Here is a 24,192-nt window from a genome sequence, read left to right as displayed (position 1 = left end):
GATCCTAGCTAGACTTATAAGTTTTAGTCAATGTTTTATAAAACATTTCTTTACAAGTTGGTAGGGACACTGCCCATCAATTTGCAAATCCTGTCCACATTTTTTAGTGTTATTTAAACATCGAGAATACTGTTTCTTTTCTGTCAGTAACTTTTTAATTTGGATTACTGTCTGTGTAAGAGTGACAAACCTTGAGGAAATGAATGAGCACCAGTTACAAACAAACAAAACTGGAGGAATCGTGCATGTCCACCTATGGATTAATGAATGGCTTGCACATTATTCCAGACTCCCCCCTTAGTTCTGCCATTGATGCAAGTCTCGTGCTTCTCAGCCAGCATTTCATGGCATTGCCCAATTTTGTTAGGTGGCTCTAAAGAAAACTAGAAGGGATTATCCTCGGTGTCCTGAAGGAGCTTGTTGCAAGCTACCATGTATTTTGTAACTGCAGGTGTAGGGTGGTTTTATAAGGTTGCCAAGCAAGGGTCAGGTGATGCCCGGCCCATGGTGGTGCAAAGAAAGAATGTTACAAGATGACTTCTTATCACCAGGAATGCAATTTCCCAGTCAAGGACTTTTCTTTAAAACCTCAGTGCATTTTGGGAATTATGCTCCGAGTTCACTTCAACAGAAACTCTTGTAAATATTAATGAATTTGTAAAAGGAAAGGTCACCACAGCTGGAACCCTGTGTCCCTGATGAAACTAAGTCATCTGATCTTATGTATGTATGATTATTCTGCCAGTGTGAGACACACATGGTGACTTTTATGGGCCTGTTTGCCATGGATTGATAATCAGCTATGATTTGGAAAGTACATGTCCACACTATATGAGCCTCTGAGTCAACTACTTCAAAGCCCAGCACACATACAAAACCACACCTCAAGGTAGGGCAGCCAAAAGAAGTGTTTAGTGGAAGTAAATGGAAACTAAGGCGATACTTATTAACAATCTTACCTTTTACAGGTGCTAAATAATTGCTGTGCTTCTGCATAACTATCACTACCACCATTCAACCAGCAAAAAATACCTTTACCTGCAAAGTACTTTATGCTCATAACTAGGCACGATAACAACTTCCTTCTTACACTATTGCTCCCGGAATGGTTCATAGCTACACAGGCTGGTCTTTTCAACCTACCCTGTACCCTAAATGTAAAAAAGTCAATGTGTTTGAGAGCATGTCTAAGGTTTCTTTAATTGTCGGGTTGATCAATTTTTTCTTGCTCTGGTGCTGTTTTTGGTCACCACTTTGATCATGGTTCTGAATTTTTATTGTTTGTGTTTCTTTGGCTCCAAGTTCCTCTTGATGATTAGTGAGTGCAGTGTTTCCTGTTATTTAGTCTATTTCTGTGTTTTTTTCCTGTCTGCTGTAATAAAAAAATAATATGGTTGGCATGGTTGCGGTATTCATTTTATGTGTTGCCGGGGGGCTTTTTGTTGTGCCTTCAGTTGACCTTCAAACACTGGTTGGCTTTGAGGGTCTGAATATCGAGTAGGGAATATTATTTTACCTCAATATCATTCTCAAAACATCAAGGAATAAAAACATTGACAGATAAGTAAGGATAGATTTCTCATATCTAACATCATATCTATGTACCTTGACGATATAAATAGGTAAATCAATATTCCAGACTACAACCAAAGCCTTCTAGATTCTCAAGTCAGGCAAGGGATTTGGGTTCTTCGTGGTATATAGACACAGCGTCCTTAATGGAATTAGATGTGAGTGGTGCATGAGGAACGGGTGTCTAACAAGCAGTTATGGGCAAAGTGCATGTGTCTGAGGCATGACTTGCTACCATATTATGAGTACAATAAGAATCAGTGTAATGAGAATTATTGGTAAATAACTGATCCCCATCTAACAAAAAATTCCACAATGCAAATATCAGCTGTTGTGGCGTAAATGAGATTGGTTGTATCCCAGGTGTACTAGTACTGGGTACATTAATGGTCTCAGTGCAGCACCGCAAACTGGCTTTTGGGATCTCAAAGATCCTGCAAACAGAGTGTGCACAGGTTTTTACTTTGTTCTAAGTGTAGCATCTCAACAGCAGAACTTTGCAACATCCTCAACCCCTCTCTGCTATATGTGACTGACTAGGAAGTTAGTATCAGTGACTGTGTCAACTAGCTCTTCCAAAATCCTCTAACACGGAGACGGGTGTAGCCCAAAGTCCTTTAAGTCTTGGTTCTTATCAAGATCTTGGCTATCATCGAAGTCATGCTCCATGGGCTTGGAGCTATGGGGTATGCAATGCGTGTGACAGCTGTCCACTACTCTGCAGATGTACAACTGACAATTCACCTGGGTCCGCTCCTCAGAATTGTGACGCCCAGCTCAGAAGTACGTCCATGCTGCTACAGATGTACCAAAGCATCATGGACGGGCTCCATCCCTACTTGAACAGACCGCACGACTCAGATGTGTACTGTGGGATTGCAGAACATTGCTTGCTGTTCAGACTCTGCTGTTGTCAAAGACTGGAGGTAATGGAAAGTATTGCTATTGCACTAGAACAAAAAGCCACAGAAACCCCGGGGAGCTAGTCCTTAGGACCGAACCCAGGTAGTATTGTCCAGCCTTCTGGCTGGATTGGAGTTTCCGGATAAGAGTTTGCAGAGCTGTGGTAGAAAGGACTAGGGCTTGTTATTGCAAGGTGACCGTCATTTTGCAAGCTATAAAATCTAGATAATAGTTCCTCTTAAAGTAATGTTGCCCAGTTAAATTAAAAAATGTAGTTACTTTGATAAATTCTAGCTGGGCTGTACAATATAAAGAAAAAAATGTCCTCTTCACCCAGTTCTGCATCTCTTGGAATGGTCAACAACAGGCTTTCAGTGTGATTAATGATGTTATTCAGCATTTGAAAGACAGAAATAACCACTAATCTCTCCCCCGCTGCAGGTTTATCTCAGGAAGTGCTTATATAGTACAATATTTACATAAGTGAAGGCCTAAACTTTTGCTCAGAAAACAGCAGCCGGTGCTATTGAAGGTAGTTGTGCCAAATACTAAGGCTGCAAAGTTTTGTTTCCATCTCATGCCTCCTTAAATCCCCTGCAGATGCTCCCTTTTTCTCACTCTTTATTTCTGTCTATTTATGTCACTCTTGAAGGTTCTTTTTCATCCCTTCTCCTTTTGTAGCTGTTTTTCTGTCTTCCTCTTTCTCCTTCTTTACCCCTTTTGTGTTTCCCTCTCTTGCTTTGGATCAAAGTCTGTTGAGGAAAAATAAATTCTGTCTCCAAAAATGAGTTCTGGAGGGACCAACTTGCAACCGCCACCTCAAATCAAGCACTGTTCCCAGATTCCTGATGATATTCAGAAGGAGGGACATTTCTAGCTCCAACAATTGTGTTGTGACAAACTCTGTGTAAGAAAATAGCATGAACATTAGAGGTGGGTGAGCCACTGAAAGTTTGAGCCAGGCTTAAGCACATACTCTGGCTCTGCTTGAGGTCCAGTTGGAACCGTGAACCCTTAAGGAGCCGTCCTTTCATGTGGCCTCTGTCTGCCACTCTCGCTCTACCCTCATGCACAAAGAGGCAAAAATAAAACATCAACATTTGAGGTAAAAAGGAGAGACAAGCAGATACTCTTCAGTGCTTTACTGGTACAAAGTGAAACTAGAAAACCTGGATTAATTGCAGATTCACTGCTTAACCAAATTAGATGATCTTAGGCAAATAGTTTTTTCACGTTTCCTCCTTTTTCTTCATTTAGTAAGTGAGTTTGGGCTGCCAGCTGTACGAATACCTATCCTTTCTCATTTAATAGGCTATAATTTGCACTATTTGTAAGAATCAGGACCACATACAGGGTTCACAGGGAACCTGCCCTGCCTCTTACTGGGGACAGATATGGTTCTAACTTCATGTTTAAAAACTATAGTTTTTAATAATAACTTCACAGTGCAGTGCTATAATGTGACACATTGATGTTAAATAATCCACAAGTTAAAGAAATACACTTTTTTTTTATTCTTAAGAGACATTATCATATTTTACCTGACGTTGCTGCATGATTTACATGGCAAACAGTTTTAGGGCTCGACTCGTGCATGGGCAATAAGAGCCAAGCCAGACTTTTGGCTCAGGTCTTCTAGGCTCTCCCTGTTTATCTGTTGACTTGCCCTGCTCTAAAGAGCATTTGTACAGTTCATACTTTTCCAAGGCACTTCACCAGGGAGTTCTCATATGTAAATATCTGTCTTTGAAGAAAACAGAACCACAGTGTCATGGGCGCATTCAGTGGCAATTTTCTGATTCTAATGCGGTGACCCAATGATATCTTTTTTTACCAAAAAGAGAAGTGGAGATCAAGAAACAACAAGTGAGATATAACATATCTTTATCATCACAATTTCTACAAGACCTACCTGCGGAGAATGCCAAGAAGGCCTCATTGCTCACAAAGTTCCCATCCTTGTCCAGGAAGTGGTTCGGGTTGAATTGATGGGGTGTCTCCCAGTGATCGGGGTCGAAATGACAGGATGCCAGATTAGGAATAATGATGGTGCCCTAAAGGAATTAAACCACCTTCAAGTTATTCTCATCTTTTACACCTCATCTCACAATCATTGTCTTAAGCCTCTTGTTCTATCATCCTGCAATAAAACAGCCCAAATAGAAAAAATTAACTTTAAAAATCTTGGTTTAATACATAGAGCGGCCACTATCACATCTATGAATAAAAGCAAATATCTAATTTATTTATTTATTTAATGATGTAAAAAGGTTGAAAGAGCTCAGGTACTCATATAGGTGGAAAGATGAACATATGGTAGTGTCCATTGACTGTGACCTAAGTCTAACACTGAATTAAGACAATTTCACAATGGTGATCCTGAAGAAAGTAAAGACACAATGGAAGTTGTCTCATGTTATCTTACACACAGTCATTTTAAACCCTTTTTTCACGTACACCATACATGAATGGTAATGGAGAGCTGTAGGAAAATGTCTTGTCCTAAAACAATTCTAACATTATACCATTACAATCACATGCCTGCCCTGGTGTCAACAATGAGCCAAAAAGTGTAATGCAAGACAATGTAGAAGAACAGATGAAGCTTATTTTTGGTAAATTATTTAGTCCAACCAAAAAAAGAGGAAAGCAAAGTCTCACACAAAAATAACAAAGCTGAAATCCCATCATATATATCCACATTTTTGGAATAGCCTTCACAACTATTTTTATTCCCTCTTCTGCTATAAAACACACCATAGAATTAATAAATCTCCAATTCGGAAGCAGCAAGATAAGGGAATTAGGGTTTGAAAGTTGGAGCATGATCATCTGTTACACAACCACTGAACAATGAATCCTATAGACACTGTTCTGCTTCGCCCCAACAAGCATTTCAATGTACTGCTCTCTGGGTAAGGCTAACAGTGACAGCCTAGTTAGACCGCTTCCAGCTGAGCTTGTCATCTCAGGTGCCCTCAACCACTCTTTGAGGTCTTTCTATTGCTTGACAATTCTGCTTTATTGCCTAAATCTCTACTTGTAGATAATGAAGGATTTAGAACCTTCCAAATAACAAGTGTTTGAAATCTTTGTGTGAAATGATTTTTTTCTCTGTTTTGCAAATCCTAGAAAAAGTGTGTGTGCATCATGGAGCACCCATGACATGGGGAGTATGGGTCTTTTCACCTGCTTCAACTTTAAATGTGCATTCAGATATAGCAGTGGCTGACTGAACAAGAGAGGAGATGGGTTTCCAGCACAAATTGAGAAGCGTCTGATGTCAGTAAAGGAAAATGCCTTATAACCCAGAATCCTTTGCTAATGTTTGCAGATTATATACGACTGATCAGTACATGAAAACCATACAGTTAACAGTAAGGCATTAATCTTTCAAGGTCCTTTATTGAGCCTAAGCTAACTGGCTGTTTAGACTGGCACTCTGGGTCTTTGTAACTGGGGAGTAACAATGCAATCATTCAGATAAGTACTGTCATTGACCCTAGAACCAGAGATGCTAGCTAGTACTGCAAGCTCACTGAATTGCCATGGAATACATTTTTAGCCTTTGGCTTTTAGGGTATAGTGAGCTCAAACAGTCAAGCACTACTACTGAAGGATGATGTTTTGCAGGGCCTAAACCTTCAGTTAGCACAAATATAAGTTACAATGGATGTAATATTCTGGCACTGCTATTCTTATTAAAAACAGACACCTTTTTACATTGAGATATAAATACTGATCTACTGACATTTGTAAGAATACCATGGCAGAATGTGATTGTACATTTTTACATATCTATAACATATATTTAAAAAATGAGCACATAATGTGGATATCAGGACTAATGAGAGACTTTAGAGGTATGAAGCTAGCAGGATTACAGGATCAAATCATGCACTTTCTTTTGTTATTATGGATATGGAAGTCTCTGTCATCAGAGACTGGAGTTGGAGGTTGGGGAGATAATTGATGAGAGGAATATTCAATGCAGTGGACCTCAAGCATTGCTTTGAAGAGTATTTAGAATGTAATGTAAATGTTAACTTGAAGGCAGTTATAATTCAGGATGCATAGAAAGCTGCAGGGAGGGGAAAGGTGGCATCACTTGCAACAGCAGCTGCTAGGTTTGGTTCTCCAATGTGGAGAAAGCTTATGAGTGCATTGAGGGAGGCAGATGAAGCACACAAGGTTTTGGAGTCCAGAATGTTTTTTAGGGAAGTACAAAAAATGAAAGGTCGGAGGTTGACTCGTCAATAACTAAATCTGAGGTCAAAACTGGCTATTAAGCAAACATTCAGTGACAACAGAGAATACTACAGATGCTCTGCTTGATAAAAAGACAGATCTAAAATAGGACATGTTATGGGTGCAGATGAAGAGCAGGTGCTGAAGGCCACCATGATTTAGCCCTTTAAATGAGTCTCTGTATAATAGGGCAGCATAATGCATTGTGTGACCTTTTGGGGGAATTTGAGTTTTTGGTGATAGGTCTAGGGCCATGGGTTAACAAAGAAGTAGTTCTACAGAATATTAATGGTCTGAAGTGAACAAGGCATCCCTGGGACCTGATGGATGTACATGATAGTTCTGAGACCTTCCGTGAGCTGGCTGCCCCACACACAGGCAGGTATTTAACATTGTTACAGAGGGAAAAGCTGTGCAGCAGTGTATGGTAAAAAGAAGGATATAACTGTTATCCTATTAAAAGGGGCAACAGTGACACCTGATGAGCACCCTATAGCCCAGTCAAGCCACTGAACCTCAATATTAGGTTATATATGGAGGGAATGCTCCTGGCTTGGTATTCCCTGAGTAAGTAGGATATGTAAAGGGATGAAGAGCCTTAGATAATATCAGCACAATGTCACACCTGATAGAGAGATCCTTCAGATACAATGAATGGGTTCTCTGACTAGCACCTTCTGGTGGCAATTTGGGGGAATGTGGCCTTTAGATTTGGCAGTGGTGGGATATGCTATGTCTTCTGCTCAGGTAATAGTTCATGGTGTTTACTCTTGCCTCTTTCCATTACGGCGGTACATAAGGCAGGTGTGCAGTCTTTCCCTACTTCTGGTAGCACAGACTATGAAACTAGTGGCGGCAATAGTGTGGAAGTACCAATTAATTAAGGGTATGTCAGGGACAGTGTTTATAAAATATGCCTGCCTACAGACATCTTCCTATTCCTAGTTGAGGTAGAGACGTCCTGTCCAGTGATGATGATCATGGGATGATCTGAACATTTTTTGGATTTTGTAGGGCATCTGACACCAAGCCATCATCACTTATATGTATATTCCCTATGGTAGACAGGGAGACTATTTTTTCCCAATATCTTTTCCATTCTCCCTCTATAGTTCCGTGTCCAAAATTACCTCCTCCCTTGCTGGTTATTTACATTTTGACTCTCTCATTGTCATAGTTTGAAAAGACATGATGATCACTCTTTAGCGCCTGAAAAGCTCATAACAAGTTTATTGAACATTGCCAGAAACAAATGTTCCTGAAAAAGATGGTCTGTGCTGGAGTCAGCATTGGGAGGAGCGCTCCACAGTGTATATATGGTATAAACGCTCTAAGATGCAGATTTTTTAAAGAAAGTAGCTGCAAGGGGCAAGGTCTTATGGTACCCGGTTCCGGTAGAGCTGGGCATGGTATTTTTGGATTTTTAACTAATACTGTGGAGTGAAATGGACAGACAGAGATGAAAATGTGCCAGTAACTGGTCATATACATGTTTCTTTGAAGTCTGGGAAGTGATGTCGAAAGAGGCCCTCCCACCTAGCATTATTCCAAGCATACACAAATTTGTTAGATTACGTGATAGTGAATTATTGGGAAGTAACATGTCCCCACAAACTTTGGGTGCTCTCGCTATTTGCCTAATGAGAGTGTGAGTGGGTCTCTTCCACAAGTACTGAGAAGTTTAATTTCTGTGGTGCTCCAGTATCAGCAGGGTGGCGCCTGTGATGAACCTGGTGGTTTGAGAACCTGAGCAGGAATCTATCTGTGGAGTGGGTCAAATGGTGGTGTTTAAGGCTTCAGGCTCTTTTCTACAGTGCATAAAAAAGCATACCCAACTTTTGGCTTGGCATGCAATGGCTCTCTAGTAGTGTAATTTGTTTCCCGGTTGCCTGTTTCCTCAGTCTTACTGCTCTGTTCGACATGGAACATTGGGTCCAAGAAGGACAAAGCTGTGAGCGAAAAAGATCTTTAACATTTCTCCTGGGTTTTTCTGAAGTTCTGAGGGTTCACTGGGCTATAGAACAGAACACTTCTGGATAACCGCTAAAGATAACTGAATGAGCTTTGTCTCTAATGTTCTGGTCTTCATTCTGGACTTTGCAGACTACTGCAAGCATATGTGCAAGGGTGTATCTGATGTACTTATTACTTAGTGCTTTCCTCCTCTTTGCATCACTCTTACCTTCCCTTGAGAGGGCCATTGAAAGATGGAAGAGGGGACTCCGCAGCCTTGTCAGCAGCTCTTGAGAGTCCAGGCTGGGCACACAGATGAAGAATGTGGAGATGTGACACATACTCCATCATCTGATGCATAATACGCAGATTTTAACACAAACAATTTTGTTTCTAGCTCAAACGTTACTAAAAACGCAGCATCACTTATTGCTGCACAGTGGAAGGCCCTTTGCAAAGCTTGACTAGTCACTTATCTGTTGCTTATTGCTCTATTTGGGTGGTAGACTGGTGCTAACAAGGTGTAACTAATGCCCATACAGTGTTAATCCATGCAAACATGACAGAATAATGGTGTCACAAAATGTGGCACATTAACCCGCATAATTTGTCTTCTCTTGACACATATTTTTCTTATCATTACAGTATAGTTTGACTGTCCCCTTCTGCATAATTCCAGTGACCCTGGATATAATGCACTTACAATAAAGTGGACAGAGTATCCCATCTGCCAAGATACCAATCAAGCCCTAAGTTACAAGATAAAATATTTGGCCAGGACAAACCAAGGTGATGTTTCAAATATGAGCTCCATCATGTTCAGCTTCAAATTGCTCCGAGGTCCTGATTTAAAAAATACCCCATTGGTGTGTTGTGGTTTTTTGGCACTATTTTTGCTTAATACTTTAAAAAAATCATGTCTCCAGATTCCAATATTGTTTTTTTGTCATTGTGATGTCATTTTGTTTATTGAATTTAGTCTGTCTAACTCAATTTGGGATTTGTATTGTTTTGCATTATGACTATAATTTCGCTTTGGTACTTCATAAATACTTTACAAATTGCTCTAATTTAAGCCTGCCTGCTCTGTGCCATACCTAACAGGGTTTTGATTTCATATTTTAGTGACTTTGAGGGTTCAACCTGCCAAGCGTGATGATTATTCTTTGAGGGGGGTAGTCATCCATCCCAAATAATGATCCAATTTCTTACAGCAGCTGTCTTTTATATAAACCCTATAGTTTTACATCATACAACAACTCACAGTTACATTATATGGCCTGTATCAGATCCTTAGCTTTAGAGACTATTCTTCTCTGCTCATATTTCTAATCTGTCTCTGCCTAGCGAGAGGATAATGCCTAAGCTTCATGCCCCATCTTACATTGTGGGTTCCGCCCATATGTTTGATGCCCTGACTCACAATGTGAGTCCAAACTTACCTTTACAATGTTGAAACCTTGCAATGTTGTCTCCTTTACAGTCTCTCTAAAAACACCAGCTGACTGAATATTGCTGTAGCGTTGGACCTCATGGATCACAGCATTGGTGTACGGAAGAATCTTCCTGTCCTCCCACTGGATTGTCTTGGACTCTCCAAGGACAGCATCCAACTCCTTCTGAACTTTCTCTAATGAGAAAAAAATTCTAGTTAGTGTTGGAAAATGTCCTTGTCAGATTTTACTAGGTGCTGTTACTGCCTCTAGTAGCTACACTTAAATTGATTCACATGGTCATGCTTTCCTAACTCACTGACAAATGATATATCATGGAGAGATCATGCCAGTGCATGGCCTGACATCCAATCCGATTCTGCATCAAAACTGGTCTCTCCCACATTTATTTTCTCTCATCTGTCTTCTAGTGCTTTTCAATGGTAGTCAGCCTTACTGACTCCTATGCAGAATATGCAAAATACAAGGTTGTTCAATCGATCTATGCCTTCACGTCCAGTTCTACTATCTTAATGCAGAATATTGCGACAGTACTTCCACAGAATTTACATATTTTTAATTTCTAAAAAGTTTCGCCCAACGCCAAGTGAGACCATAAATGATTAGGGGATGATTTCTATCATCTGTGGCAACTCTTGGAGTTTTTTCAGGGAGTGAGTGAGATGCAATGATGGTGCCTGGGTGGAAAAGGACTGTACTCTTGGTGCAATTCTAAATGCAGATTAGAATGGCCCATTTATAAAAGAAATTAATGGCCATTCCGTATCATTTTTCATTAATACAGGTGCGGCCAGTTCCACAATTAGACCAGTGGAAGTTCCTAACCTACCCTATTGAGAAAAGAAGTCCTAGCTGTAGGTATTTCAAATAAACCAGCAATATTAAGTTGTCATTAAATGTTCTAGTAAAAACAGGTTCAGAAATAGGCAATTATGAATTCATGATAGGTGGAACTAGTCCAGTAAATCTGTTGTGACCCATTATGAAAAAATACTTGTTTTGATCTATTTTACAAGAGCTGGTGTCTACATTCAGACCAAGAATCCTGACGTAGAATTTAAACTGAAATCACAAGAAGTGAAAAGGGATATATTTCTAGTACTCACAGAAGAGAAAATCCCTTGAGTTTCAAGACTTTATCGAAGAAGTGAGGGAGGGATTACAACAGTGATTTAAAAGATGTTGTATTAAGGCATTTTAAAAGAGGTTTTGGGAAGTCCATGTGAATCAGCGATAAAGGTCCTCAAGAACCTAATGAGAAATAGAAGACAGTTCAGGAACTTCCCAAAATCAGTAAGATAATATTTTGTGATGTTCCATAGTCCAGAATCCAAGAGAGATTTTGTATTGAATTCTAGTAGATGTAGAACGGTTCACAGTGAATGATTTGTGTTCTGCATTTTTCTCATTTACTCTTCATGAAGATAGTCAGTATCTTTATGAATTCAAATTTAAAAATAAAGTTCTGGTTTGGGGCAAGGATCCACAAGGGTGCACAGAATCTCGTTCAATTAAAAATAATTTAAAATCTTTAGAGTTGCCTGGTGATCCAGCTTTCATGCAATATATTCATGACTAGATGACTGCAACAAAAACAAAATAAGAATGTAAACTGGATATCATTGCATTGTTGGATTATCTAGCTGACAATGGACGTAAGGTTTCACCTACATAGCTACAGTTTTGTCAGACAGAAGTTATATATTTTGGACATCATATTCAAAGAGGAGGGAGAAAGCATCCACAGGTTGTATCACTTATCAACATCACAGAGAGACGTGAGAATCCTTCTAGCAATGGTAGGCTACTGTTGTCAGTGGAATTTCAACTTTTCCTTGATTGTCACATAGGGCCAGATAACGAGTACAGCGTTCTTGGGACCGCTGTACCAACGTTGGCGGTCTGACCGCCTGATAAGGTGGTGGTGGTTGGACCACGACAAGACCGCCGGCATCGCCAATTCCTGACCAACCATGGTGGAGATAGGGACAGCAGCGGACAATTGAGGTGGTGCCAGCAGTGGCACTGCCGTGCACATTCCGACCTGCCTTTCCTCTGACCTTTTCATGGCGGGGACACCGCCATGAAAAGGTCATCAGAAAGGCAGGGAAAGAGTCTCAGGAGGGGCCCCAGGACAAATATGCCGATGTCCTGAGTGTTGTACTGGCCCCCCTGCCAGCATTGCCTGTGTGTGCACTGACTGCCATGCACAACGTGGTGTTTAGCAACAGTGCGCCTGACTTGCTGGCTACGCACTCAGTGCAACCAGCATTAGCTCCACATTGGTATCGGCATGCTGTCAGGGATGTCATCATGCGGCGGTTGGGAGACAGCTGGCTTGGCGGCGTTCTCCCGACCGTCCTCACTGATAGCTGGTGGGCCGGCTGCCAGTAATATCGGGCCCATAGTGACATCACTGATCCGGCGCCATGGAATGACAAGTGCATGAAAGCGTTTTTGGAGCTAAAACATGTGTTAAATGTTAGCTTTAGCAATGCCTGTTTACAATATATAATTTTATTTATTTTGTCTTGACATAGAAGGGTGTTCTGTTTTGTTATGACAGCACAGTGGTAATAAAAGACATACTGCATATTGTTCTGGAACCCTAGATATAGTTGCTAGGGCTTTGCCTTGGAGATAGGGTGCTCCACTTTAATTGCCATTACCCAGCGTGATTCAATACGTAGGGGTCACCTCTTAAATGAGTTAATGCCTCATTCAGTAGAGACACTTGTAGCCCACACAAAAGCCCAGAGTATGACCAATTTGAGATTGACTAAAAATGAATTGGTGATGCTGGTAAAACTGAGGGTATCAATATAGGAATGGAACATATAGACTATTTTACAGCTTCCAAGTGATTTAAAAAAATAGGGATGATGTACAAGATATGGATGAATATGATGGTGTGGATGTGACAGAGTTGTGCACCAAACCAAGAGCTGATATTCAGGATGTAGCACTCACTTTGGCTGAATTGTTTTTTTTTGTGGATGGCTCTTGTTTGAGAGACATCCAGAACAAATTACAAGCAGCATATGCAGTTTACACTTTGACACACAATTTTGAGGCATCCACTTGTGCTGTGTAACCTCTGTGTTGTAATATAGTTAGTTGGTATAATTTATTTACTTATCTTATAGATTTTAACATAGGAATATTTTATTACAATTCTCATAAATTAAGTTATGGAATAAAATCATAATAAGGTAAATATATGTTATAATATACAATAAAGTAGAAATGGTAGTTCCCGTTTATGTTCCCCCCCTTTTTGGTGCAAGGTTAGGTGGTTCGAAATGTTAAGTGAGGAGCAGGGAGGAGAGGAGGCTGTTGAGGTGGCTGAACGTGAACGGTGTGAAGGGAAGAGACAATTGAAGTATTGGAGATGGAAATAAAGTCTGACTTGTAAAATCAATCTGCTTCCGACTTTATAACACTCTGCATGAATAGCTGAATTGATTAAGAGCTTGCTGCGTAGCCAATGCATTGAGTGTTACTGTCTACACTGATAGTCAATATTGTTTTGATGTTGTTTGTGACTGATCCTTTTTGGTCACAACGTGGTCTCGTTCCCTCAACTGGTATTCTGATTAAAAATGACCAGTGCATTTTTTATTTGTAATATGCTTTAAAATTGCCATAAAGGATAATAGTGTTGAAATGTGCAGCACATGGACATGGTAATTTTGGGCAATATTGTACTGTCACAGATGCAAAGTATTATGCAACAACTACCACCACACAATCCATAGAAACAGATGAACAATCATACAAAATAAATTGTCACATAGGTCAGTGTGTCTTGTCACCCGATTTCTTCCTTTCCCAGTCTCACAACCACCTATTCTCAAAGAGAGAGACAACTTCTAATATTATACTAATATTATACTTTTTTTAAAATTATACTTTGAAGTCAGAGATGCTCTATCTTGTGTGAAAAAAGAATAATTAGAGGAGCTAAAATATGTAATAAAAATGAAGTGTCAGATTTTGAAAAGAAAAAGCAGGAAAATGCAGGAAGCAAGCAAGATCAAGATGAGTTTTGGAAATGTGCTGATAGGAGGTTTGTCTTGCCAGATTCATTGCTAAAGAAAATAAGACTTTCATTGATGTTCTCATGTGGGACATAATGGGATGGTAAGGCATTTTAAAGCTCTTTCGTTTAATCATAATTTCAGAACAACTGAAGAATATTTCTGTTAGTTGTATGGTAAGTCAACAAAACAATACTGTAAAGAAAACATGTAAAATTGAGCCTTGTAGGGAAGGCAGATGGTCCAATCACAAGACCGCAGATTGATTTTGTAGAAATGCCACTACACAATAATCTGCAAAGTATATTAGTCATTGTTTTCTTGTTTTCAAAGTAGACTGAGGCATATCCAACAAGAAGGCATGATGTACAAACAGTTATAAAATTGCTACTGGAAAAAATTATCCCTCGTTTTGGAATGCCAACAGTAATTGAGTTGGATAAGGAGACACACTTTAAAAATGAAATCATGAGAATTTTGTGTGCTGCATTGAAAATAACCAAGAAGTTCAAATATAGTTATTATCCAGAAGCATCAGGCATGGTGAAAAGCACAACATACAATTATAAACAAAGTGGAATTAGAGTGTATCAATTTACTGAATTGACCAGAAGCACTTCTACTGGTGATATACTCCTACAAATCAACAGGGTTAGGTCCCTGTGAAGTGATCATGGAAAGAACTATTAGACTTCCTGGAATGCCATCAGCAGCTTTGATAAATTTGTACTGATGAACTGATCTTGGATTTCTGCATGTATGATTGAAACAGCACACTCCATCCTAGATCAGGTGAAACTTACAACATCTTCTAAGGCTACTAAACATTTGCCATGGCCTTGAACAAGTAGATGTTGTGTTTAGGTGAAATGAGTGATGAATAAGGCTGTGAAGTGTGGCGATTTACCCTATTAGGACCACACACCTCATACAAGAAGAGTGTGAGCTGTTGATGAAGAGATGGTGACACAAGTCGTTGAATTATAAAGATAAAGTCATGTTCAGTTTGTGGTTCCAAGGAGGGGGAGGTAAAGAAGGTGAAAAGGGCAAACAAGGAGGAAAAACAAGAAAGAGAAACTCAAAACAAACTCCAGAAAATCATTGCCAACATCAAAAGTCTTTATTCAAATATAGTTAAATAACCATAAAAGCACAATAATAAAAACAAATAAATTATACACAAATCACACATGATAATCATTCTGACCATTCCCAATTCTTAAAGTAGAGCTACACAAGTTGCAAATAGTGTTGATGAGGGGCTTGAATGGCAAAACCAAGCTGCAATATACATTTATAGAACCAATTAGATTTTTAGACGTACACAATTTCATACATATCACAATATTATTAGCCTGTACTCTTCATGTGAATTTGTAAGATATCAGATATTTAAAAGTAAGCTTTGACATTGCCCGATCGCTGGTTTAGGAAAATTATCCACACTGAGACACACTTCAGTATAGAGTAATATTATTTTTAAAAATAAATGCAGTTCTGCACCTCCGAAAACCTTGTCTCTTCAAAATGGGTAACAAATACGTTCTTTTAAACGCCTTGAAAAACCTTCAGAAAAAAATAGGAAATGCATCAAGATCTGGGGTGAATATTTATCACACTGGCTACAGCATACTGTGGCAGTGACGTATTGCCAAAACAAAAAGTTCAAATTGTATCTAATAAACCACAATCCAAATCTAGAGACCAAGCAAAATTTGCTCCCACGTGTGAAAAACTAGATCAACGTGTGGTTTTAAGTCCAGGTAGTTTGGATTGTAATATACGCCTTAACAGAGGGCTTCAGTAATTCCCCAACTAGTCTCTTGTTGTGCCTAGCCAGAAATAAATGCTTGTCAAATCTAGACCTTGTTATTAGAAATTAATTCTGATGATGATGAGAATATAGTTGGTCTACCCAATTTTGCATCTCTTACATTAGCCTCAAGCTTCCTGATAGCCTTTGGCTGCATGGAGGCACTGGAATGTCAAGCAGCATTCTATTCTGAGTCCAAGCACCACATGTAGATGTTACACTGCTCTGCCAAGGAGATCATTTTGCAGCATCCAAGACATGGTAAAAAACCTGATATATATGTGGAGGAGACTATTGAGCACCTCACTGCACAAAAGCTCGAGACTGAATCGAGGAGGTATAGAAAAAAATACAAATGTGATGGGAGTGCACTATTGGCATTTAATGACCTCCAAAGTTGTGAAACCCAGTGGTAGAGATGTGACGAAAACTTCATGGCACCCAGTTATGGCTCGTCGAATTTGAAAGTGGTTAGGCATAAGACCAAATAAATTTAACCAGGCAAAAGAGCTTGATGTTTCTCAGAGAGGTTCGGAGGGGGTAAAAAAACTGGTTTATATTGGCACAATTTCAAACTGTACTCCTGTGAGAAATGGAACGAAAATGCAGTTCCGATTTCTGTTTTGCCAAGCAAAGCACTTTAATATAGTGAACAAGGAACCCAACTTGGCAATACTTAGTCACTGAGTCATGTATTACTTTTTGTACCGTGCATGTCCTTAGCTCAGGTATTTCAAGGGAATGTATGTCAGAACAACACATGTTGGAACCACGCATGCCTGACCACAACGCAGTCGGAACAACTACTGCATTGTTACCACTAATGCCTTTACCACGAATGCCTTAACAACAATTTTGCGTTGTAAAGGCAGTTCCAGGGAAAGGCATGCATGGTTCCAGCATGCGATCGCCCTCGCCCCTCACCCCGCCACTAAAACTACTCGATCCCCACCCCAGCCCTAAAACCTAAAACTACCTCAACCCCAGCCCTAAAATGACAGCTACCCCCACCCCTAAACCCTAAAACCACCAGACCACACCCCGCCCCGCCCCTAACACCTAAAACCACCCCAACCCCGCCCCTAAAATCTAAACTACAACAACCCCCACCCGCCCCTAAAACTACCTCAAACCGTCCACCCCTGCCCCTAAAACCACCCCAACCCTGCCCCTAAAATTACCGTGACCCCCCACCCCCACCTCTAAAACCTAAAACCACCCCAACCCCTAAAACCTAAACTACCCCAGCCCATCACCCCGCCCCTAAAACTACCGCAACCCCTCCACCCTGCCCCTAAAACCTAAAATTACCCCAACCCCCACCCAGCACCTAAAATTACTGCGACTCCCCACCCCTAAAACCACTCCACCCGCCCCCTAAAATTACCGCAACCCCTGCCCCTAAAACCACCCCAACCCCCCACCCCTGCCCTAAAAACTACTGCGACCTCCCCACTCCGCCCCTAAAACCTAAAACCACCCCAACCCCCCACCCCTAAAACTACCATGACCACCCACCCCCACCCCTAAAACCTAAAATTATGCCCCGCCCCTAAAACTACCCCACCCCAACCCTACCCCAGTCCCCCTTACCTGACCACATCCTCTCCGATCCAGAGTCTGTTTTCCTCTGCCTTAACCACCCATGTTCGTTGTTCCGAACATGCGTGGTTAAGGCAGAGGAAAACAGGGTCGTTGTTCAGTAAAGCGTTGTTCCGCTTTCGTGGACAACAAACCTCGTTGTTTCGCCGATGTGGTTGAGGCTGTTTCCCATTTTAAGGCACTCTCATATGTGTTAATGAATTCATTCATTAGCAAATATGAGAGAGCCTTGAAATACAAGAGATCAGGATGTGCACTGTACAAAAACAGGAAGTAATATGTTATTCAGTGTCTCCAAGTTGTGTTCCTGACTCACTGCATTAATGCTGACTGACAAGCCGTATGACAAGCAACATAGCAATCTGACTACATATCACAGTTAAAATATCAATTTAGCTGAAATGTCCCTCTAAATTATAACATGTTGCAAAGACTGACTCAAAAAAAAAATCCTGTGTCTCATATAAATGAAACAACACCCACAAAAGAGCTCTGGTTGGAATCTTGCAGACAATTGTGTTGACTCGAAAAATGGCAACATAGTCTGAGAAACTCAAACGTAAAATCTTTCTGAAATGCTAATTTAAATGCAATCTCACCTTAAGCATTGCAAGATTGAAAAAAATTAGCAAAGAGCACCTTGTACATTTTATTTTCACAGAAAATCATTCTGTGAAGTTTACATTTCAAACACAGAGAGTAGTGCTCAAATAAAAACAATACCAGTTGAATATAAAAGCAGCAAAGTTAAAAATTGAAACCAGTGCATCAAAATGTTCATTACTGCCTTAGAAAGAGAAGGAATATTTATGCCGTTAATGGGAGGAGCAGAGGAGCGCGTAACCATCTTATCTGTGACTCGGAAAGGGAAAATGGCTGTCCCTGCGCTTTGTGAGACTATCATGAGAGCCAAGGACATCATTTAGCGGCAGCCAGGGGCCGCAGTTTCGACCGCTGGCTTGCCCTTTGCTGCTCCCCGGTCTCAGAGGTGGCAAATTCAATGCCAGGAGCCAGGGGCAGCTCCTCGTTAGGGCGGATGAACGTTGCCCCCCTTTTCCCTGCAAAACCTTTACAAGAAAACAGCAATAAACTGTGTTTATTATCATTTTCTTGTAAAGGGTCGGGCCACAGGGTTGATGAGCAGTGGGGTTCAGTGCACAGCGCTCCCCCTCAATGTGCATGTATGTTTGGCCGGCCGTCACAGTTGCCGGGCTGGAGAGAACATGCACAGGTTAACTGCTCTGAGCAGTGTCAGGATTGGCCTCAGGGCAGGCTGGGAGCCTGTGCTCGCGCAGAGGAGTGGATGGAGCAGTGCGGCGGTGGCGATCAAGGTAAGTGCTTAGTTTTTTTATTAATAATTCATTTTTTATCCCATCCCCACATGTTGCCCTGCCCCTTTCGCGCAGCGAGCCGCGAATGCCAGAAGCTCAGTGGCAGCTCGTCCTTATAGATGTTGTTTGCGGCTCTACTTTTTTTGTTTTGTATGAATTTATTATTAAACTAATAGTGAATAATAAATTATTAGATCAGTGTAATAAAATGGAGTGCAATTAGCTGGAATATGCCCCTACATGCCAGCTCAGGTAGGTAAAAATGCTTTCAAATGTATGTTGTGCGTGTGCTTGCGGATGAGAGTGTGCTGATGTGGGAGAGTGTATGTAAATATGAATTTCTGTGTATGTATAAGTATGTGTGTGTGAGTGAAAGCGGTATTTCAGTGAATTGACGTCCATGATGAGAGCGCTTGCTGAAGTGTTCTATTCACTGAGATCACAGCTGAACTCTAAGCGCAGCAATGTAAAAAGATAAAGAGGCACGGGCACAATTTAAATATGTGTCTCAAAAAGGTTGTTATTGCACTTTGTTGACCTTTTTGCTCGCTGAAACGTTTGAATAAATATGATGTCGAGCGTAGTTTAAATGGGGCAAAAAAGTGGAAAGGAGCGCGTAGAGCATTTTATGAAATTAGACCTCACTGAATAATAGAAACACAAGAAACAAAACGGCGGAATAACTTAAGCCTTTAGTGTGTGCAACTTTGATTTGGAGGGTCTCATAAAAAGGCGCAAATTAAATATCAAAGAAAGCTCAACGCCTTATTTGGCAAATGAGATCATGAAAATAATCTACATAGCGAGGTTGTAACATGAAAAACTACAACACTAATAAATATCAGTTGTAAAACTTGTATTCAGCGCGGATAGAGCGAACGAGTTTTGAAACCCAGGTAACTCATGAAAGGGGTCGGGTCCTTTCTGCGGGTTGACCTCACTCCACCCAGTGATGACTTGGAAAAGGGTGGGTGCTTGCTTGCAGCCTGTGATTGACAAGCAGCACTGGGAAATACAGGGCTCACCCCCTAACTGCCCGGGGCTGCTATAACATATGACAGTGTTGCTGTTCATTAAAGGGTGGTCTCTTAAAACCCCAGTAGTTACTGGCAAAGGCTGGCGCTATATACTGCATATTTCTGTAAGTTGACTAGTGCACTGCAGGCAATGTCAAAACTGCTTAATACAGACGACAAAGTGGTGACATTAATTAAAACATCCTCACCACTCAGTATGGTTTAGTTTTTACAAAGTACCTGTTCCCAGCCCAGATGCTATATAGACTGGTTCTTAAGGATCCATAACTTCCTGTAACTTTATGGCCCTAAGATATAAAATATCATTCTTTAGTTAAATGTCACTAACCACAATGGTCCATTCGCTTTCTGAAGAAGAATGTGATAATATAGTGACTCTTGTACCTCCACAGGGCCTTACCCTGGATAGCTGGTTCATTCACCATGTACAGCAGGGCCCATCCTAAAGTGGTGGAGGGCGATTCAGTGCCAGCTATGAAGAAATCAGCCACAGTGCGGACCAGGTTGTCATTGTCATAACAAGAGTTGGCATCATCTGAGGTCTGTTTGGAATAACGAAAGGCAAATTCAATAGAATTCCAATACTGAAGTCATCTTTGCTGCAATAGAAAATATATTTTTGTTAAGGTACCCTTGAGGCTGGATGAATGAGGTCAACAACTCTAGCCAGTGTGTAGCTAGATGCAGCTGACTAACACGAGATTGCATGGGCACATTCAAACATAGATGATGTGATGGAATATACCCAATTTAAGTAGAGATGGATGTGAAAAGTGGTGGATTGGACTTGTTTCTCTGTGACTCATGCTAACTACAGAGTGACATACAAACCCGAAATGCTATAATGGGTCATGCTTTTTCATCTTGTGAAATAATTCTATATTTCCTATCCTTTATTCTTCTCTTTTAAAAGGACTAGACCAACCACCCCGGAAGCAGCAAATACCTACGTTGGATATTTGGTTCAGGTAGCAGTCGATTAAATCTTGTGGCTCCTTTGAAAGTCCATTCTCTTTGTGGATTTTGATTTCCTTCTCCACAAATTTCTCAATGAGAGTATTGAGCCTCATGAAATCCTGCTGAGGTCCAGGCAGACATCGCATCAGCCAGGGGGCGATATCATACAGCTAGAGTGAGAAACAATGGAGTTGAAGAAGACCTGTATGTATCCACAATCATAAATTAAACAATTCTAGTTACAGGGTTAACATGCCCATCAGTCCCCACTCTAAATGGGGCTTCTAGGCCCTAGCTGCCCATTCAATTTCCATATCTTCGATTATTGGAAATGCAATCAACAGTACCATAGTATTCATTTTAAATACACACCAGTGTCAAAGACAACACACTTTTCAATCTGATCTACTCTGCAGTCAGGGGTAAACAAAATTGATCAATTTGGATTCAAACAGACAGACAATTGAATGTATTGGGAATGGATGAAGTAAAAAACACACAGCTCCTAGAAGTCTTAACCCAGTGACTGCGTTGTAGTCCTGGTGCCTCCCATGTGGTTCTCATGCTTCTATCCCATCCACTTCAATGAGCAGTGTTTTCTATTTAATTGATGTCTGCTATAGAACAAAGGACAGACCAATTGGATGTTTAAGTGTTAGGACTGGGATGGGCTCTGACAAGAAGCCTTGGTAATAGGCACATGGCAAAAGCCAAGCTTTGAAAATGACTGAAGAGAGGAACTTGGAGAGGCATGCTTTTTGGCCAATCAGAAACAATAGATGCTCTTGCTGCTACTCTTGGAGGGCATCAGGATGCACAAGGACCGCTAGATTTCCATTTAATTCAGGGCTTCTCATGTATTATTCGAAAACCACAGCAGTGGCAGTGACACAGAAGCCCTGAAACCAAAAAGTGAATGGAGCACTCAGCGGAGAGCATTCCACTATTCCGCTGAGCCTCAAGAAGCACCACTGGTGACTTTGCCTTGCTGTTTGCATTGCTGAACACCAACTAACACACACATTCAAGCTGAGCCTTTATTGTGCCAGACCAATTAAGCATTATTGAGCATGGTCATCTAATTTTTGTAAGTACTCAATCACTGCTCAGCTACGCTCATCCACTCTGTGTAAGTACTCATCAATGGTCAGCTACGCTCATCTGCTCTGTGTAAGTACTCATCAATGGTCAGCTACGCTCATCTGCTCTGTGTAAGTACTCATCAATGGTCAGCTACGCTCATCTGCTCTGTGTAAGTACTCAATCACTGCTCAGCTACGCTCATCTACTCTGTGTAAGTACTCATCAATGGTCAGCTACCCCTCATTTCTAATCATTTCACCAAGCCCAAGTGTAGAAATTGTGGCTTAGTTGATGGTTGGTTTAAAATAAGACACAACTATGTGCCTCAAGCTAACTTTAGAAAAACTGAGTTTATAATGATGTTCAACATGATATTAAAAATGGATAGTAACTGCTCAGCTAAAACAGTTTGCGTGAAGTGGGGCCTGGCAGTTTGGGACAGACTATTCATAGGACCTATGAGGAGAATGGTTGGTACTGATTTGTATAAGGCAGGACTTTGTTTGAGTGGCATGAACGGTGAAAAAGGATGGACAAGAATGCTGTGCAGAGTGATTACCTGAGACTAAGATTAATTCAAGCATTCCATCCATCACCTTGTTGTTGTGTCAATCAGGTTCTAACTGTGAGGTGCATGCGCAATCATTGGTCCAATGCTCAATAGGGTACTGGACTTAACGTACCCTGCACCTCAGTGATGAGACCCAATTAGGTTGAATCCAGTCTGGGATTGCTTGTGGTGCCTTTTGGAGGGGGCCTTGCCTGGCACTTTGGAAGAGACAGTTCCAATGTGGAGCAGGGCAGGTACCTATATAGATAAGGAGGGCTTTTGTGTAGAGTGGCACGGTGGGTGAAAAACAATGAGCTTGAATGGAGCCCAGAGCAATTGCCTGTAGCTGAGAATAATTCAAGCATTTCGTACGCCACCTTGTTGTTGCAGATTATGCCCTAACTGAAGCAGGTTTGCCCAGACACAGGCCCTGTGCTCACAGTGCCATTGAACTCAATGAGACCTAAGTAGGTCAAAACAGGTTTGGGTTGCTTGTGGTTCCTTCTGGAGGAAGCCTCTCCTGGCAATCAGGAACTGACTGTTCCCGTTAGGAGCAAGGTCAGTGGTAATTTGCAAATGGTGCACTTTTGTCTAGAGTGGCATGGTACGCAAAAAACAAAGGACTGGAATGCGGCCCAGAGTGATTGCCAGTGGATAAGATTAATACCAAGCATTCCATCCATCCCCTTGTTGTTGTTGCAGTTCTCACCCTAAATGCAACAGGAATTCCAAGACCTTGGTACAGTGCCCATTGTGACTCAGAACTCAAGCTATAGCTCACTGTTGAGACCCAAGAAGATCAAATCCAGCTTGGGGTTCTTGTGGTTCTTTCAGTAGGAGGCCATGGCTGGCCATTCTAGTATGATTGTTCCAATGTGGAATAGGGTTGGTACTGATTTGTATAAGGTGGTCCTTTGTCTAAAAAACATGTCGGGTGAAAATCAATGGACTGGAATGCTATGGTGGGGGAGATAGTGTGTAGTTAGGCTTGATGTTGTCTTTTGTCCCACAGCTATAGGACGCTCACATGCATAGTCGTTTGTCAGAATACTGGGTACATAAATATCATTTGACAGAATTAGCCTGTCCTAAATAACTTTTTACAAAAATACTGTCCCAAAATATTTATTGCAGACAATATACGTACAAGATTTTGGTACCTCAACTGCATGGACTGGTCTGGCATGACTCAGCTACCTCTACCGTTCCCTTGATTGAGACATGTTAAAGGATCCATTTCCCTTTCCTTTCACCTTGTGTGTCCCCTGGAAAATGTTGCTGCAATTTTTGAAGCCTACCATTGCTATTATTTATAACTTTTCTGAAGTTAAACATTGAGGGCCTGATTCTAACTTTGGAGGACGGTGTTAAACCGTCCCAAAAGTGGCGGATATACCACCTACCGTATTACGAGTCCATTATATCCTATGGAACTCGTAATACGGTAGGTGGTATATCCGCCACTTTTGGGACGGTTTAACACCGTCCTCCAAAGTTAGAATCAGGCCCTTTGTTTTTTACTTTTCTCTGGACACTGGAAGACTCTTGGATGGGCCAGTGATCTGCATATGGTAAAGTATAGGGAGTATTAAACTTCAAGAATAGAATTATTTCAAAGTAATTTCATTTAATGATATGATAATACAATA

At 40.9% G+C, this 24,192-nt stretch overlaps 1 protein-coding gene across 1 annotated transcript in view; it reads right to left on the bottom strand.

Annotated features, from left to right (window-relative positions):
* The window catches only part of LOC138265296 (cytochrome P450 2J2-like), a 99,981-nt gene that overhangs the window by 16,166 nt on the left and 59,623 nt on the right, over positions 1 to 24,192 (bottom strand). The window contains exons 5-8 of the mRNA XM_069212902.1: positions 20,904 to 21,080; positions 20,354 to 20,495; positions 10,119 to 10,306; positions 4,388 to 4,529 (exon numbers count right to left, since the gene is read on the bottom strand). Coding sequence (XP_069069003.1) covers positions 4,388 to 4,529; positions 10,119 to 10,306; positions 20,354 to 20,495; positions 20,904 to 21,080 — 649 coding nt within the window. The remainder of the gene's footprint in view (positions 1 to 4,387; positions 4,530 to 10,118; positions 10,307 to 20,353; positions 20,496 to 20,903; positions 21,081 to 24,192) is intronic.

The sequence above is a fragment of the Pleurodeles waltl genome, chromosome 11 (genome assembly GCF_031143425.1).
Source record: "Pleurodeles waltl isolate 20211129_DDA chromosome 11, aPleWal1.hap1.20221129, whole genome shotgun sequence".
Classification (NCBI taxonomy): Eukaryota; Metazoa; Chordata; class Amphibia; order Caudata; family Salamandridae; genus Pleurodeles; species Pleurodeles waltl.
This window is presented reverse-complemented; position numbering and strand designations above follow the sequence as displayed.